The sequence below is a fragment of the Ornithodoros turicata genome, chromosome 4 (genome assembly GCF_037126465.1).
Source record: "Ornithodoros turicata isolate Travis chromosome 4, ASM3712646v1, whole genome shotgun sequence".
Classification (NCBI taxonomy): domain Eukaryota; kingdom Metazoa; phylum Arthropoda; class Arachnida; order Ixodida; family Argasidae; genus Ornithodoros; species Ornithodoros turicata.
This window is the reverse complement of record NC_088204.1, coordinates 2846497-2864117: the sequence shown is the minus strand read 5'-3', so window position 1 is coordinate 2864117 and position 17621 is coordinate 2846497. Positions and strand designations below refer to the sequence as shown.

General features: G+C 43.9%; 2 protein-coding genes across 4 annotated transcripts; one reads left to right on the top strand and one right to left on the bottom strand.

The window, feature by feature from the left end:
• Positions 1-44: 44 nt before the first annotated feature.
• On the top strand, positions 45-9138 carry LOC135390661 (cystathionine gamma-lyase-like). Of its 3 annotated transcripts, none has more exons than XM_064620464.1 (11): positions 45-357; positions 3313-3394; positions 5099-5194; positions 5301-5410; positions 6035-6166; positions 6268-6325; positions 7123-7200; positions 7276-7428; positions 8133-8307; positions 8407-8545; positions 8931-9138. In XM_064620464.1, the coding sequence occupies exons 1-11, from the start codon at positions 208-210 to the stop codon at positions 8937-8939; spliced, it is 1182 nt and encodes a 393-aa protein (XP_064476534.1). In that variant the 5' UTR covers positions 45-207; the 3' UTR covers positions 8940-9138. The 3 variants fall into 3 exon arrangements, with proteins under 3 accessions (XP_064476534.1, XP_064476533.1, XP_064476535.1); XM_064620463.1 differs by lacking the exon at positions 45-357 and adding an exon at positions 1834-2150; XM_064620465.1 differs by lacking the exon at positions 45-357 and adding an exon at positions 3147-3244.
• LOC135390660 (deubiquitinase MYSM1-like) lies at positions 8622-16072 on the bottom strand. The gene is made up of 13 exons (XM_064620462.1): positions 15967-16072; positions 15723-15804; positions 15554-15609; positions 15386-15497; positions 15195-15293; positions 14020-14534; positions 13326-13492; positions 13149-13256; positions 12333-12493; positions 12087-12273; positions 11001-11270; positions 9168-9367; positions 8622-9060 (listed from the first exon to the last, which is right to left on the bottom strand). The coding sequence occupies exons 1-13, from the start codon at positions 16032-16034 to the stop codon at positions 8950-8952; spliced, it is 2136 nt and encodes a 711-aa protein (XP_064476532.1). The 5' UTR covers positions 16035-16072; the 3' UTR covers positions 8622-8949.
• Positions 16073-17621: the final 1549 nt, after the last annotated feature.

Here is a 17621-nt window from a genome sequence, read left to right as displayed (position 1 = left end):
CCACCACCACCACCAAGGAGTAGCGAGCGCGTGGCACGATAAAAAAAAAAAAAAGAAAAAGATCCGCCGAATGCGCGGGGCTCGGTGTGCTCTTTGGTGCCATAACGTCGTCCGTTGACTGCGTGGCTTTCATCGCAGACGAGTCAGCAAAGACACGTGTGAGGGCCTCCAGTCAGATTCCACTAGTTGCTTCCTGCGAGCATCAACATGAACAACGTGGGGCATTCCGAGAAACTGCATTTTGAAACCAACGCGATCCACGCGGGTCAAGATCCCAATCAATGGACGTCACGGGCCATCATTCCACCGATTTCAATGTCGACTACATTCCTGCAGAAGTCGCCGGCAGATCATTATGTGAGTAGTGTCGCGCGCGCTCACGTGATCAGCGCGCATACGCGGAGTAGCGATACAAACGCGTGTCTAGTTATGCAGCCTGTGTGAATAGCCGCGAAGATTGTTGCGTCAGCAAATCCAGGCGGCTCAGTAGCACTTTTTTTTCCTCAAGGGGTTATCAGCGCAAATAAGGCATTTTATGTTGGAGAGCGGGTCGACTGTGATGAAAGATATGAAAGTTCTTTTGCCATATGGTTCAAGACCTTCGCTCAAGACTTGAAAAACTGAGTCAACACTTGACATCCGCTGGAAAACTTAGTGTTTTGGCTTCGTAATGGTTAATACAAGGACATGAGTCTGAAGTAGACTTCAAAAATTTAATTTTAATCATTAATAATTTTAAGTGCTGCGACAACAAGATATGATGTTGAAAAATGCATCAATGCGAATTCGATTAATTGTTGCTCCTCGACTATACACTTAAGGGACTAGGAAGTAACTGAAAAGTAACTGTACAGGAACTCTTTTAAAGCAGCAGTAATTAACAGTTCATTATTGTAGTAACACCTGCATTAACAGACCCCTACTTTTATTCCTATATATTGTCAGATACCATTTGCACACCAACCCGTATCTTACCGATTTTGATAATATTGGAATGCTACGAATCAATAATCAATGAAGGAGAAATTAAAAGAATGCATATTGTTTTCATATCAAGAAGCCATATCCAGTAAAGACATGTCTAGCACCTGCGACACGCCGGTAACGGAATTATCAGTGACAACAACGACGAGCTGATAAAGCTTTCCGGTGGAGAGATTACCCTCTCTGCCAGCGCATATGTTTGTGTTCGATCGATCTCAATACTGCTGGGGATGCAGCTGCATGAAAGTCAATGAACTGTACAGCCTATCGGCATTCTCTTGCACATGGGTTTGGATGTGCACGAAATTCCCCCTCACCCTCCCCAAAACTGTATTCTCGGGTGTCTTCCTAACACGGAATAAAAGGAACGCTGCTAATGTCTTGTCCGCTTCTTGAAGCCGACTAAAACTGGCTTTCACTGCGAATTGGCAATAAATCATTTTAGCAGAGGCGCCCGCCACCTGTTCACATGCTTACAAGAGCTACTAATTTGCAGTACACGACATTTTGTTACGTCATCTGTTTTTCAGTCCTCCGAACGTGTTCTTCTAACCTGCAGACACGACGTGGGTAATTTCGCTTCTTCAGCGACGAAGATACCTCTAAACACCACTAAAAAATGTTGTAAATGTAATGTCAAAAGGTTGTCGCGTTTGATTGCTGTAAGGGCGATGCAGGCCAACGTCACAAATGCGGGTGCGAAAATAGCAGACGACAGATTCCACCGCGACTTGCGCGCACGGCTGCGGGAAGAACAGGAAATTATCAGCTCTCGAGGGCCACGCTGATTGGCTGCTACGCGCACTGAAGGAGTAGCGAGCGCGTTGCGCGATAAAAAAAAAAAAAAGAAAAAGATCCGCCGAATGCGCGGGGTTCGGTGTGCTCTTTGGTGCCGGCGTCGTCTGTTCTGTTGACTGCGTGGCTTTCATCGCAGACGAGTCAGCAAAGGCACCCGTGAGGCGCCCCAATCAGTTTTCTTAGTCAGATTCTACTGGTTGCTTCCTGCGAGCACCAACATGAATAACGTGGCACATTCCGAGAAACTGCATTTTGATACCAATGCAATCCACGCCGGTCAAGATCCCAATCAATGGACTTCACGGGCCATCATTCCGCCGATTTCAATGTCAACTACATTCCTGCAGAAGTCGCCGGCAGATCATTATGTGAGTACAGTGAAACTCCTTTATAGCGAACACCTTTTTAACGAAAATACCACTACAGCAAATTTTTTTTGCGGTCCCGCTGGAGCCTATAGGTCCAATAATGGACATCCTTTTTAACGAAAATTCCTTTACTGCGAATTTTTTTTGCTGTCCCCTGAGCTTCGTTGTAAAGGAGTTTGACTGTAGTGTCGTGCGCGCTCACGTGATCGACGCGCATACGCGGAGTAGCGTAAGACACGCCGGTATGCAGCCTGTGTGAATAGCCGCGGAGACTGTGTTGCGTCAGCACATTCAGGCGGTTCAGTAGCGCGCTTTTTTTCCTCAATGGGTTACGAGCGCAAATGGGTTCGAGTCGTACAGCTGGCTTACCTTTTCAGTGACTTTCACCTTTCATAGGCTTTTTATGTTGGAGAGCGGGTCGACTGTGATGGTGCTTTTCCCATATGGTTCATAGACCTTCGCTCAAGACTCGAAAAATTGAGTAAACGAATGGCAACCGCTGGAAAACTTGGTGTTTTAGCTTCCTAATTGGTAATACGAGACATGTCTGAAGTATACTTAAAAAATTTTAAGTTTCTTTTTTTTTTTTTTTTTGTAGTGCTGCGACACAAGATATGATGTTGAAAAATACATGAATGCGAATTCGATTAATTGTTGCACGGCTACACTTAAGAGAAAAATAACTGTACAGCAACTCTTTTAAAGGAAGCAGTAATTAATTATTGTAGTAAGACCCCTTACTTATATTCCTACTGTCAGATACCATTTGCACACCAACCCATCTTACCGATTTTGATAATATTGGAATGCTACGAATCAATAATCAATGAAGGAGAAACTAAAAAAAAAAAGCATACTATTTTCATACGAAGAAGCAATATCCAGTAAAGACTCATCGTGCACCTGCGACACGCCGGCAACGGGCTTATCAGTGACAACAACGACGAGCTGATTTAAGCATTCCTGTGGAGAGATTATACCCTGTCTGCCAGCGTGTGTTTGTGTTCTATCGATCCCAATACTGCTGGGAGTGCAGCTGCATGAATGTCAATGAACTGTACAGCCTGTCGGCGTTCTCTTTGGATGTGTACGAAGTTTGTGTATCACGATGACCGTGAAAAGGACCTAGAAGTACAAACAGGATGTCCCCTCTCTCTTGCAGGGATTCGAGTACTCACGCTCGGGAAACCCTACAAGGAACTGCCTCGAAGCATGCTTGGCGGCATTGGAGCACGCAGAATACGGTCAGTATCTCGCGCTGTGAGGGGTAGAATTCTTCTCCCTTTTTTGTTGTCTCAAGACTGTTCCACAGGCTTAATTAACGATGGTTAGAAATAGGCACAGAGTGTGTTCTTCCCACATCTGTACACGTTACCCCAAAAGAATACGTTACTAAATACGTTACTCGTTCCTTCGAAAAAAATAGTAACTAAATACGTTACCCGTGACTCACAAATAAAAGGAACACGTTCTCGTTACTTGGAAGTAACGAGTTACTCCTATACGTTACATTCGCATACCAGACAGCGGAAATACGAAAGCGTCGCCTATCTATATCGCCTACATATGTTGTCTTGTGTGTTGTATTGTCTCATGTACAGTGCTGGACAAAAGTTTACAGAACACGCTCCAGCGCATTCCTCCCTCAGATTGACACGCTAGCAGCAAATGATACCATACGGACTTGCAAACAGGTAACTGGGTTACCTAGGCACATGTCTTTAACTCCGTGCGGTCGCAATCGTTGCTAGTGTGTCACCCTGCGGAAGGAATGCGCCGCAGCGTGTTCTGTAAACTTTTGTCCAGCACTGTACACTGTCAAACAAGCCCAAGGCTAAATGTACACCGTACGGAGAACAGGGTTGAAGGCGGTGATCCGTTAAGAGGGATTTTCAGGGGAAAAAAAAGTGAGTTAATTCACAAGGAAGCCTTCACATGATCATGGACATGAGTTCCCGAGTAGGGGACGGAGAGACAAAGCACTGAACGCCCTGAGCGCGGTGAATACTTGAGAGAAGGGACACATTGAGTGTGCCGGAACACTGTGGGCACTATAGAACAATGAGAAAGGCTCTGCTCTCTGGTATCCTTTTCTCTCCGCTGGGGATTCTTCCGCACGATTTGAGCCTCGTGGAATACCGCCACGTGCGCGGGAAAAACCACAACTCACGGTCTTGGTCGGTGACAGTGAGCAAGAAAAAAAAAAAAAGGAAAAAAAAAATGAACGAGTTACTTGCAGTAACGCGTTACCAATTTTTGTAACTAAGTACGTTCCTAGTTATATTTTTTGGGAAGTAACTAAGTCGTTACTTAGTTACCAAAAACAGTATCGCGTTACGTACAGCTCCGGTTCTTCCTAGGTCATCTTCCATGTGATAGCTTAAGCCTTATCTAAAAGCAAATGTTTGAGGACTACCACCTCTAGAGTCATGCAAACAGACATATCTTGACAAAGCAAGGAATACTATGTCCCTCGAACCTGTCCTTAACTGATTTAAATGGCGCGATTTCGATGCGTGAACACGTATGTGTATGTCTGCCTTTATAGTGCTTCGTAATTAAGGAGCCACAGAAGTAAAATGCCGGGGTTACAAAACTTAGGTTACGATACAGTCAAGTCACAAAATGTTAAGCGTATGCAACGCTGAGCCAATAAAATGCTAGGCCAATAAAACAATAAATTTATATAAATAAATAAATAAAGTTCTGAGGTTCTACATAGAAAGAAATAAATTCCAAAAGATTAAATAATCTAATAACCTAATGCAATATCGAAGAAATGCTGTGCCAGAACAAAAAATGTTGAGCCAAAAAGACTTCTCATAAAACGCTTTTACTAATAAGGCTATACGATAATAATGATATGACAGTAAGGCCATATAATATGAAAAAAATGGAATTAATACAGCATGAAATGTAACAACATAATTTCTTTCCTCTTCAAACAGCCCTTGCTTATTCTTCGGGGCTGGCCGCCACACACAATGTAGCACACCTGCTCCAAGTTGGCGACCACATCCTCAGCTTTGATGACTTGTACGGAGGTAATTATATAACCCAGTGTTGTCGGACGAAGCCATAGTAATTACAGTTCAAGGGAAGAAGTTGAGAGAGCTGACCATTTGTCGCACGTAATCGCTGTCATTACAGGAACAAACAGGTTGTTTCGAACATGTGTCATGCCCCGCGGCATCGACGTTTCGTTCGTGGATTGCACAGACTTGAAGAAAGTTGAGGCGAACCTCAAACCAAACACAAAAGTAGGTTACTACGATGGCTGCTTGTTTACAACAGATCAGTCAACAAAATCAACCCTGGGCAGTATAACTAGGTTTGGTAACTCGACAAGTAACTTATGTTACTTGTAGTTACTAGAAAGTTACTTGTAATTAGCTATCCTCTTTGGGTGAAAGTGAAAGTTTTGTGAAAGTGATGTAAAATGTAACTAAATAAGATACTCAGACAGTGCCAGAATTCATGTGGAAAGGTATGTGGAAAGAATGTGTAAAGGTATGTGTTTGTAGTTACTAATGCAGTGGGATCTTGCTAATAATAACCTCAGAAAACAACTAGAACTGAAGTATGCATTGAGAGCAGCACAGCACAATATGCAGTTTGACAGAACAAGTTCTGAAATGGAGTTTTGGGGAATTGCATTTACTGGTTAACTGTAAAGCAATTAAGTAACTTTGGCTCAGTAATTGTAATATAGCTGTAACGATACATATTTTACAGCTAAAAAAAAGTAACTGTAGCTCAATAACGGATTTTGCAGGCTAGGCGTACCGTGACTTGGTAGTTACACTTGTTTTAAGTTAACATATCCATTACTGGGCTGGACGTCACATCACATCTTAAATCTATCTTTCATGACACCTTTACAGTTAGTCTGGATCGAGACACCGAGTAATCCATTGATGAAAGTTGTCGACATCAAGGCCGTGTGCAACCTCGTTAAGCAGAAGTCCAGCGCCCTTGTCGCAGTGGACAATACATTCATGTCTGCTCATTTTCAGGCGAGTAAAGTGTATTACAGCGATAGATAACATCTGATAAGAAGATAAGGATGCAGTAGTGTGCCTTGTATAACACAGTTTGTATTGTTTCTACTCTGCAGAAGCCTTTACTACTAGGTGCAGATATTGTACTTCATTCCCTTACAAAGTATATGAATGGTAAGCATCATACATTTCTTTTTTTTTTTACCGACACTGTAATAATGAGATGCAGTTAAGGCCCTTCTTTTTCTGCTGCGGCAAATCCTGAATTCCGCAGCGGGGAACTATGAATTCTGCATTTTTCCGCGGTAAAAGGCAAATTACCCTAGTTCAGACAGAAAGTACTCTCTGTTAGCTCTTAGTGCGGAGGAACACGGTTACAACTCCAAAAACTTTTGTGACTCAGCGTAACAAGCTGCATTGTACTTTCTTCTGAGAGGGAGTGACGTTTGTCACTGACTATCAAATTGTACTTGCTAAGTGACCTCTCTGCATGTACAGAGTTTACTGTCACACAGAGGTACTTGACAACTATGGACGTCAAAGCAGGGGTCAGCGTTTGCATTCCACTCTAGAATCCCAGAGAGTTGAGGAGTTAGAGAGTTGAGGAGTTAGAGAGTTGAGGAGTTAGAGAGTTGAGGAGTTAGAGAGTTGAGGAGTTAGAGTTGAGGAGTTAGAGAGTTGAGGAGTTAGAGAGTTGAGGAGTTAGAGAGTTGAGGAGTTAGAGAGTTGAGGAGTTAGAGAGTTGAGGAGTTAGAGGGCTGTTCCAGCACACAGATGGGGGCCTTATCTGGTTGGCACATCTACGCTGTAACACAAACCGACCAGGTGCTAGCAAAGTCCGCTCATCTCGCGCATAAACTGAGTTAAGCAGACGGTTTCTGCAAAATTCTGCGCAAAACCTCATATTCCGCGAATTTTTGCGGAATCGCAGAAAAAGAGAAGGGCCTTAGAGATACTCTTTCTGCTTGCAGGTCACTCTGATGTGGTGATGGGTGCCCTGTGTACAAACCACAAGGACGTTCACGATAGGCTGCGGTATTTCCAGAACGGTAAAGCACTTTGATTTTGTGTTCCCCACACAGGAGAACAACTGGGAGATGACCATGTGCGATAATCTGTTTCAGCTGCTGGAGCCGTACCGTCTCCATTTGACTCTTTCTTGGTGAATCGAGGCTTAAAGACTCTTCACGTCAGAATGGAGCGTCACATGCAAAACGGCCTTGCCGTGGCACACTATCTGGAGAAGCATCCCTCGGTAGAGAAGGTCCTTCATCCAGGTAGAAATGTCATTTACGCATACTGAAGTGCTCTTCGAAATTCATTTACCGTAATTTCGCGCGTATAAGCCACAGGACGCGTTTTTAGGAGTGTTTTCCGGCAGATAAGCCGCGGGCAATACGAGGCGACTGATTTCTGCGACAAAGGAGACCGCAGAGAAGGTCACAAACCCTGTGGTCCATACTCCGGGGTCGGCATAATGTACAACAAAGGAGGCCAGCGCTAGAGTTCTACCAATATCGGATTGTGCCCTTGTTTGGGCGTTTTTCGCGGATTGATGGGTCAGTGGTCTTCCAGACTATGTGAATCACTGTCACCACTCTTGTTATGCACCAGGAAGATCAATCTACTCTAATGTGGACGCACCGCTCTTTCGTGTTGTTTGTGCACTGGCAGGGTGGTGCTGTTACGGAGACACTGTCGGCCCTTTCGTTAAAACTGGTGTGTGGGGAAAGTACCGGGGAAAAACTGTCATCAGGTAAGCCGCAGAGCGCCTGCGAGAAAGAAAAAAAAAAAAAAAGAAATTGCGCATAAGCTGGAGCTAATACGCGTGAAATTACGGTACTTAAAAGAGACCTGAGCAATTTTAATGTGCGAGCAACTGTGTTATCTTGTGTATAGGTGACTTCATAAGTGATAGGCAGTGAGTGGCTCTCACAAGGAAGCTCACCGCATTGAAAAACAATGCCTTGCATATATGCAGGTCTCCCGTCGCACCCCCAGTACGAAATTGCCAAGAAACAGTGCTCAGGGTTTAGCGGGATGGTGTCCTTTTACATCAAGGGAGGATTGAAGGAAGGAAAGGATTTTCTCAGCAGCCTCAAAGTATTTTCTCTCGCCGAAAGTCTCGGCGGCATCGAGAGCCTGGCGGAACTCCCGTATGTACATGTCCTACTATGTCTTACATGTCCTCTCTCAAAAGCCAGAGCCTGGCAAAAGCACCACCTAGCTGACTACTATGCAACGTTTCCTTACAGATCAGTAATGACACACGCATCCGTGCCTCCGGAGCAAAGAAAGGTTCTGGGGATTACTGATAACCTTGTCAGATTATCCGTAGGAATCGAACATATTGACGATCTGATACATGATATTGACCAGGCACTGAAGAAAGCTGTGAGTAGCACACAACATAACTATGACAAACGTGATAAGATTGTGCACTTCATAATGGTTGGACAAAATGTCTAGATTAATTATCTACAGTATATATCTTTTAATGGTGATCAATGGTAGACAAGCCTCATACACCACCCATGGATGAGAAGTAGGATAAGGATACCAACGTTATGGTGGTGATTGTTAACGATTACATATTTATAAAAGTAGGCAAAATGTATGATAGCACCAAACATAATAGATTATCTTCGGATGGTAAACGTGATAAGAACATGTGCTTTATAATCATTTAGGAAAAGGTAGGCAGGACACCTGGAAGCTTAAATTATAGACACATAAAAATGGTGGGTGACCATAAAAATATTCTTTCTGCCTCTTGCAGGTGAAATGAAATAGATATGCTACGACTGGCCAATTACAGCAAAAACTGAATGAATTCCCTGCAGTATTTCACCCGCAACATCTGTGTCTGTCTCCGAATTTGTCAGGTGGAGTTGCAGGCTCGTCAACATCTGGAAAAAAAAAACCACACCATGTGCCATTGTGCTCAAATCTCACACAATTATAATAAAGAGGCTATCAAACTAAAATTGGTTAAATGAATTGAATACTGAGATACCTTATGCAAATAAGTGACAGTTGGTTGCCATGGGTACTGCACCAGCAGGTCTACTTTTGCAGGATTAGAGTCTATCCGGGCTTTCAGAAACTGGATCTTGGTCTTGAAGTCGACCAGCTGAGATGCATCCATTTTGATTAGGGTTGCATCAAAGGAATAAGGCACAGAGTCCAAATGTGGGGCGGATCTACCGTTCCCATCTGTATTGTAAGAAAGAAAAAGAAATCGTTACCTTACACGGGTCAACATGATATTTATATACAGGTCTATCTACTACACCCAAAGGTATTATAGTAGGGGGAAAAAATTTAGTACAAAATAGAAGAAAAAAAAAAAAGATAAAACACTGCCCATTCATAGTTAAGGGCATAGGTGGGCATTTTCCTGCGGCCTCACTCATCCTCACCTCACAAAGCACATACTTCATTGGCCTCCCTCACCCTCTCCAAATTTTCCTCACCAGTAACTAAACCTCAGTCGCCCTCACATTCCATTTTAAATTTCGACCTCACAAACCTCACCTCAGGGCATCGGGATCCTGAGAGGCCTCACCATCCTCATCCTCGCATACCTTCACCTCATGAGGCTATTTGCAACCCTTATGGCCTCACGTATCTTCACCTCATGAGGGCCCTCATGTCCTCACGATGCCTTACCTACTTTCGCCTAGGGACGACCCACATGGCCTCACGAGTCCTCATCCTCATCCTCATGTGCCCTCACCTCATGAGGACCTTCATGGCCTCATGTACCTTCTTCTAATGAGGTCCCTTATGGCGTCACGACACCCCATCCTCACGAGCCGTTGCCTCGTGAATACCCTCATGGCCTGACAAGTGTTGGCATCAGCAAAGAGGAGCCCGAACGCATCATCGCATCCGTGGGGCCCCTCACGAAAGGCCTCACGGTCTCATCCGTGAGGTTCCTCACAAAGGGCCTCACGGCCTCATACGTGAAGTTCCTCACGGAATACGTTGTACCCTCACGTATTAATGGCCCCACGACGACTGGCCTCATGAGGGACAATGCCGTCATGCCTGACGACTGTCCTCGTGAGGAACGTTCAGCGTGGTCTGGCCTCACTCACCCTCACCTCATCGTCGTGAGGTGAGGGTGAGGCGTCTTCATGAGGGTCCTCATGAGTGAGGACGCCCAGCTATAGTTAAGGGTCGTGGTTTTCAGCTGCGGAAAATTCAAAATTCTGCGGCAAGGAGTCAACTGCTGCTTGAAACGGGAAACCCTTCACCTACTCGGATAATGTGGGAACACAAAATATTTTATAAACTTACAGCTTCAAAGCACTGTTGTGGGCTCAGCATTACAAATGATATCTTGCATTCTCCTCTGACAGCAAATGCCGTCTGTCGCCTACAATCATTTTATACCTGCTGAAAGACCTTTCAGCATCTACAGAGTTTACAGGAATTGCCAAGTACTTTAACGCAATAGAGCAAGCACCCTGATTCCGTTCCGAAACCAAATTATGTCGAAGGGTCACTCGTACCTTGGAGCAGTTGGGTTCGGGCACAGCACGTGCTTTTATCTAACGTTCTTTTGCACGAGGGTGCAATACTTCTCCCGAGCTGCTCCACATCGCACCAATCGCATCCTTTGACCCAATCTGATTTCCGCGAAATTTCGTACCCAACGAAGGTTTCCGTGACAAATTTCGGATTCCGCAAAATCATGGACAGCCCTGGGCCTTATTCGTAGCATGCATACAGAATCTGTTTTACATAAATTGATGATTTCAATCGGAGCTATTGATTAAAGACTCACGAACCTACAGTATAGTACGAGGACATTTCTTGATAATCTTCCTCTAGGCTTTACCTCTATCCGCATCCGCATGTTGTGAAATCCACCACCTCGCTTTAGATGTGAGGGACTTGGGAGGAGATTGCAGCGAGCTCGGCGGAAGGTATGGACTCAAGATGGCGGCGACAAACGGTTGCCCCTGGTTGGAGAACATGGCCTGGTAGTCAGCCTGTGTGGTGAGGTCTCGCATGGAAGGGTTCGGCACAAAGGTGGGATGAGAATGGTACCAACCCACGACATCGTACCCTCCGACCAAGAGAGACTCCAGGGCTGCTGCTTGCGAAACTGGGTTAGACGCGGTTTACTTAGTAAAAGGCGTGGAAGGCCACAGTCAAATGGTTACTAAACAGAGGAAAATGGAAAGACTTCACTCTACAAGGTTTCTACAAGTTCAGTTTAATGTATCATTTAATTTATTTCAATAAGTACTTCATTAATTCATATATTAATAATTAACTTATTATTTCAATTTATGTATATTTATTATTTTATTCACTCTACAAAGTTTCTGTAAGTTCAATTTAATTGAATATGTATTGTATTGAATTGTATACATTGAATATATTGTAATTTAATACAATCTAACTTACAGAAACTTTGTAGAATGAATAAAATATGATAAATATACATAAATTGAAATGATGAATTAAATTTTAATATACTAATAAATGAAGTACTTATCGAAGTAAATTACACAATATATAATAAATTGAATATATTGCTTAATTATTTCAATAATTAATTCATTGATTAGTCTAGTAATAAATAATTATTTCAATTTGTATATATTTATTTCATTTTTATTTTGCAACTGATTATTTATTTTATTCAAATTTCATTTATTTCTCGCATACCGTAAGAAACTACAGCAGCAAGGTAGTGGCAAATACACAAAGTGCAACAGCCGTTCAAAAACCTTGCTAAGAAAAGAAAGAAAGAAAGAAAAAAAAAAACACTTCCAGTGTCTGTGTCATCCAATGTCATTCACTTTGGTTTCATTACAAATGTTTTTTGCTCAACCCTCGAACACCCTGCGCTATGCCCGCGAGAGAATTTCTACATTACTTTGTGTTCTCGTAATCGTAAACGAATATTGGGCACCTGGATCCATCTCGCACTCCAAGTCCGTGCTGACGGAGTCGCACGGTTCCGCCGCGGACACGAAGAGGATCCGTTTCTCCGCGTCGTAGCAGCCGCCCAGGAGCCCAATGACCTCCGTCTCCACAAGATGCGAGTGGGCGTCCATCAGCAGCATGACCGCGGTTGATACGTGAATACTGAAAGGCTCCTGAAAACGGGCTCGTATTAGAGATGTAACAGTGTCTTTCTTACAAATGCTCAAAATACCTGATCGCTGTCGAATTTTCTGCACGGAACGAGTTTGAAGGGATTAGGGCGTGGCTTCGGAACTTTACTCTTCGAAGGAATCAGCGTGTGCGAAATGACGTCCCCAGTCAAGCCGTGTTCCATTGTCATCCCTCCCCCTCTCACATCAATGCTCGATATGTCTGCGGAAGCACAGGAAGTATTAGCAACGCGTCTTAACTCTACCACTGCGAAAGGGATGGGCTATCACTGTACAGGGGTTAGTCTAGCAAATGTTACACATTTTCAAATGCGTCGTAGAAACAGAAGACGTGGGTTTAGCCAACTTCAAACTGGTAGCCATTTGTCTCAAGTTTTGTTGGAATTTTTTGTGAGTGTTATGGTCCTTGTAGAAGAAAAAATTAAAAATCGAGCAAAATCTCGCTCTATGCTTTTTCTATGGCCTATATTCGTCAAAAGCCACCATTTTCTCCTGCGTGAATTTCAATTTCACTTCTCCACACACAGGTGGCGCCACCATAAAAAAAAAAGAGAGAAGAGGATTAGCGCTTAACATCAGAATGGGGCATGTGCTTGCGTGAGACAGGCCATTGAAAATGCATAGGGCGAGATTTTGCTCGATTTCTTTTTTTTTTTTTTACAGGACCATAACGCTCACAAAAAATACCAACAAAACTTCAGACAAATGGCTATCAGTCTTCGAAGTTTGGAGTAGAGTAAACTCCATCTTCTATTTTTACGATGCGATTGAAATCTGTAACGTTTGCTCGACTAACCCCGTAGAAGGGCTGATAACGGCGACGCGGCCGTACGGGAACCACCGTAAAAGCGCCGTACCGGTTGCGGCGACTTTTCTCCGGGGCAGTCGAGCGACTTCTACGTGGTCGTATTTCTTTGCCGCGATTTTCTTGGCTTCCGGTCTTTCCTTCTGGTACACTACTTGAGCTGTCAAAGAATAAACGTGCTTCTGAAAAAAAAATGCCGTCGATTTTGCGGTGCGAGCCGTGAACGTACGACAGCCAAAGTTGATGGCCCCGATTTGCTCCAGGTAGTGGTGAATCCTGCCGATGCAGTTGACGTCGCCGCAGTTTTTCAGTCCCTGACGAGCGGACGTCTTGTTCATGTAGTTTGGTTTGTGTTTCTGCCAGGCTTCCAGAATGTGGTTCCGTATTTTGAGGTACCTGCGAGATGGGAATAGACACGCTACATGTACGTTTACCTGCATGTGCGGTGCACTTTTTTCCCTCCAAAGTTCACGTGAAAGCACTGTAATTAAAGGCACTGTAAAACAGTAGAGCCGCAAGCTCAGAAAATGTATCTATTCGACAGCCGGTACGCCATCAGTACTGTTATGTCACAAATTTTTGACACAATCGTGCACGTAGTTTTTTAGAAAAGTAAAATTTACAATCGCGGGCAGCACAGTGTCGAAGTTGCCACCAACTGTGCATTGCTCGTCAAGTGTGGTGGCAAAACTCTGTCTAAAACAAAAGCAGTCGGCTACGTAGCCATCACAAGCAGCAAGCCAGTTGGGAACATAGACCACTGTTGCTTCCCACCGAACGTTGCTCCTAGCCATTTTTCTACAATTTTACTAGCAGATTAGAAGTATTTAGCATTCCTTGTCACACGTATAACTTTGTTATGTTGGCTTTACAAAAACTACTTTACAGCTGCCTTTTTGATACACAACATTGACCACGCTTACCTTTCAGGAGTCTTTGCAAACCGTCCGCTAAAAAATTCCTTGTGAACCATTTTTTCCTCTTCCCCAATGTGATCAGCGTCGAGTTCCGCTTCGCATACAGGTATGTCAAAGACAACTGGGAAATCGGCAGTCTTGGAATCATCACCGATTAGGACGTTCTTTTCAGCATCATCTGCAACCACCTGCTCTGGTCTTCTTATCTCCATCGCTTCAACCTTCACACTCTGTTGTCCAACCAAGTCTTCATCAGTGTTCTCACGTTCATCGGAACTGTCTATGTTCACGTCTTCGTCACTCTCAACGTCATCGTCAGCCTGTTTCTTGATGTTGATGATCTCGCTTGCCGGGAATTTATTTTTAAGATGTTCAACAGCGGCAGCATCCTTGAGGATGATCACATTTTCGTCAGGTTCTTTCGGCTTCCGAGGCGAACGCTTTGAAGATCTCACGATGCTCTTGAGTAGTTCGTCCTCAGAGCTCGGTAGGGCTGGCTGGTAGTGATCGAGGTTCTGTCTCTGGAATATTGAGTATGTGAAACATATAATGAATTAACGATGATGAATGAATGAATAATAAATGAATGAAAAATATAAAATAGTACGTACAACAATTGTTTAAAAAATTGTGCAGGTTTACAGAGTTGCGGAACTGACATGGAAAGTCAATCATGTCTGAGATTGTGTACCAGTAAAGGTATTTAAATTAATGTGTTTCAATTTCTCATATTCTCATACGTGTTGTCAGCCATTATAATGTCTAATATATCGGGCTTTCCAAGATGGGCTTTCCAATAAAACTAAAATGAATTAAACAGCCTTTGGGTGATACACTATGCATCGAACGATGTACTACTCCCTAAAAGTTAAGATTGGGTCCGGTCCTTTGCAACTATGTCCAGCCCTGTAGTTTATTGTCGTTCCTAACACTGTATTTTTCTTCACCTCTCTATTATAAATATATATAAGCGATGTATACGATTCTTTAGTCTAGGATCTTTCTACTTGCAAGCATATGTCCTGGGCAGAAAACCTTCAGAAGGCACTTCATTAGAAAATGTCTCATATTTGAGACAGACATATTTGAGGCGAGCGCATATTTGAGGCGAGCGCATATTTGAGGCATCTTGGAGGCCATGTAGATATCACTGTTTCCATAGTTGTGATAGGCCAACTTACCTTCTTTTTGAGCAGGTAGTGGGCATGTGTTTTCACTTGTATGGTATTTTTGCTCCGAATTATGGTCGCGATCTTGCTCCACTTCTTTCCGTACTCTTTCTGTAATTTTGAAGTTTATAACATTGTTTAAAAAACTGCACTCTTCTCGTTAAGCTGGATTCTGTATAGCTAATGCTGTATACTTAATGTACCATGCACTGAAGCAACTGTGCTTCTTCCTCTTTGGTCCATCTCTTGCGTGTGTTCGACGCCGTGCCTTTCTCCCGTTGTGGATTTTGCGAGCTGTCACTGCTTGTCAGCGCCCTGCAAGTTATATCTAATTGCATAAAAGCACTCAGGTGTAGCACCATGACACGAACCTATTTCTGTTGTGCTTGCTGTCGTCGTGTTCGACAAGATTTTCGTAGCAGACATCCTGAAAAAGAGCGTCTCACAACTTAGATCTTAGAAGATAGGTCCTCTGCTACTTAGACACAAGCATGTCGTGTTTCTGTTGTGCGAACACTTAGTAACAGACTCGCTACTCACCAGATCATCAGTTGATTGCCAAAGTGGTCGAAATGGCTCGTTGAACTCGAGAAGGTTGTCACATGACTGCTGTCCAATGAAGCTGCACAAATGAAGAATTTCAGCTTTAGAAACTGGTGCCCCGATACTGACCTCGTAAAGGTGATTTTGGTAAACATACACCGTTCCAAATGAACAGGAACATGACGAGGTATAAGGATTAACTCTGTTACTGGTTTGATGTAACAAACAAACGAATGCCTACCTCGTGTCAACCTCAGTCTCGATGTCAACAGACTCCCAACAGCACGCTTCGCTTTCGTACGACGCCATCAACGACGGTTGGATCGGCTTGGTTCAGATACGAACTAGTCACTAGTCAGTCGTAATCCATAAGACTACACAAGGTTGCGAACATTTTAGAACTGTTGTTGCTTTTGTTCACATCAGACGGCAAGACGGCACTAGAAATACCACGGACCGTGGAAATACATACATAGTGTGGAAAGTACGCTGTAAATACGTTGTTCTGAGGTAATACATTGTATAATATCTCACGCAGATGTCGTTCATCGTGGACGTTGGGTAGGGCCAGGGCATTCACGGGTTCAGCTTATGAAAAGTTCACCCGAAGTTCAATGAAAGCCATTGGGTACTCCATAGTCAAGCGGCGGGACACGGATGGACGTGGACGACACGAGACAAGCGCTACCGCTACTTCCAACAGATTTTACTAGAGAAAGCACAGGGATGACATAAATCCGCCATCTGTTTATACCTACCCTCAAGCGGGTGCTTCTTGCAAAACCGCCACCTTGTCCTGGCCCCACATCATAGAAAACGTCATTTTGAGGTCATGTTACTTTGTTGACATGTCGTTTTGCCGCTTACCGACGTATTTCCGTCGTCATAAAGCCAAGAGATGAATGTAATCACATCTTTGGAAGTCGTCAACAGTACGACGCCTTATGCGCAAAACTGCGCGTTTTACTGCGAGACTATTGGATAAAAATAATTACCCTGGTCGAAAGACATCCAAAACGTCACGCAGAAACGACAACCGCATTGCTTGCAAACGATTTTGCTGGCGACCACGGGCGCGCGGTCATCTTTTAGGTCACGTATGCCTTGACGTTTGCTGTGACGTGCGACTATAAGACCTGTCCAGGATGCATTGCGTCCGCCCTGCCACTCTTTCGTCTAGCAATAGACATCTCCCTGTTTGTAAAGAAATGACGTCATAGTGTTCGACAGCGCCACCAATTTGGTAGACTTGAACTATATACGCTCGAAGCTAAGGGCGAACAAAGTCGCGCCCGAAAGCCACGGTCTTGAGGGGATTACGCGATAGTCCCTGAAAGGGACGCGACCTTCGGATCCACTTTTCTTTCAGTAGAAGGCAGCGAACAAGTGCCCATTCGTGGAACCCAGCTCTCCCCTTCCGATTTGTTTCGGTTTCAGTCTGTCTACCAACGTCATGATGACGTTTCTCGGGTAGAGGTCTATTACAGCAGAAGTGTCAACATGGAGATTGAAAAAATTACTATGCAGTAGAACAGTAGCGTAGACATTTCTTAACTTGCTTGGCGTCCCTAATAGATGTAATGGCACCGCAAAGGTGTTCGACTCCAGCGATGTAAGAGGCAGAAATTAATCGTGAAATGACCTTGTTGAGCATGAGGGAATGTTCACTTTCTGCAAGCATCGGTACGCTGTTGGATTAACGATTCTCTAAGGTTATTATTATTTTTATTATAAATTTTGTGAAGTGGAAAGCAGAGGCAGATTGAGGTTATGTTTATCCCGCCCTCCCACTCCTATTAATATAGTAGTGCCTATGGCGGTGCGGTTGTAACTACCGAATATGAATTGGACTGCCCTGTTTCTACGGAGTTCGAGATTGTGCGGTGATCAGTATCC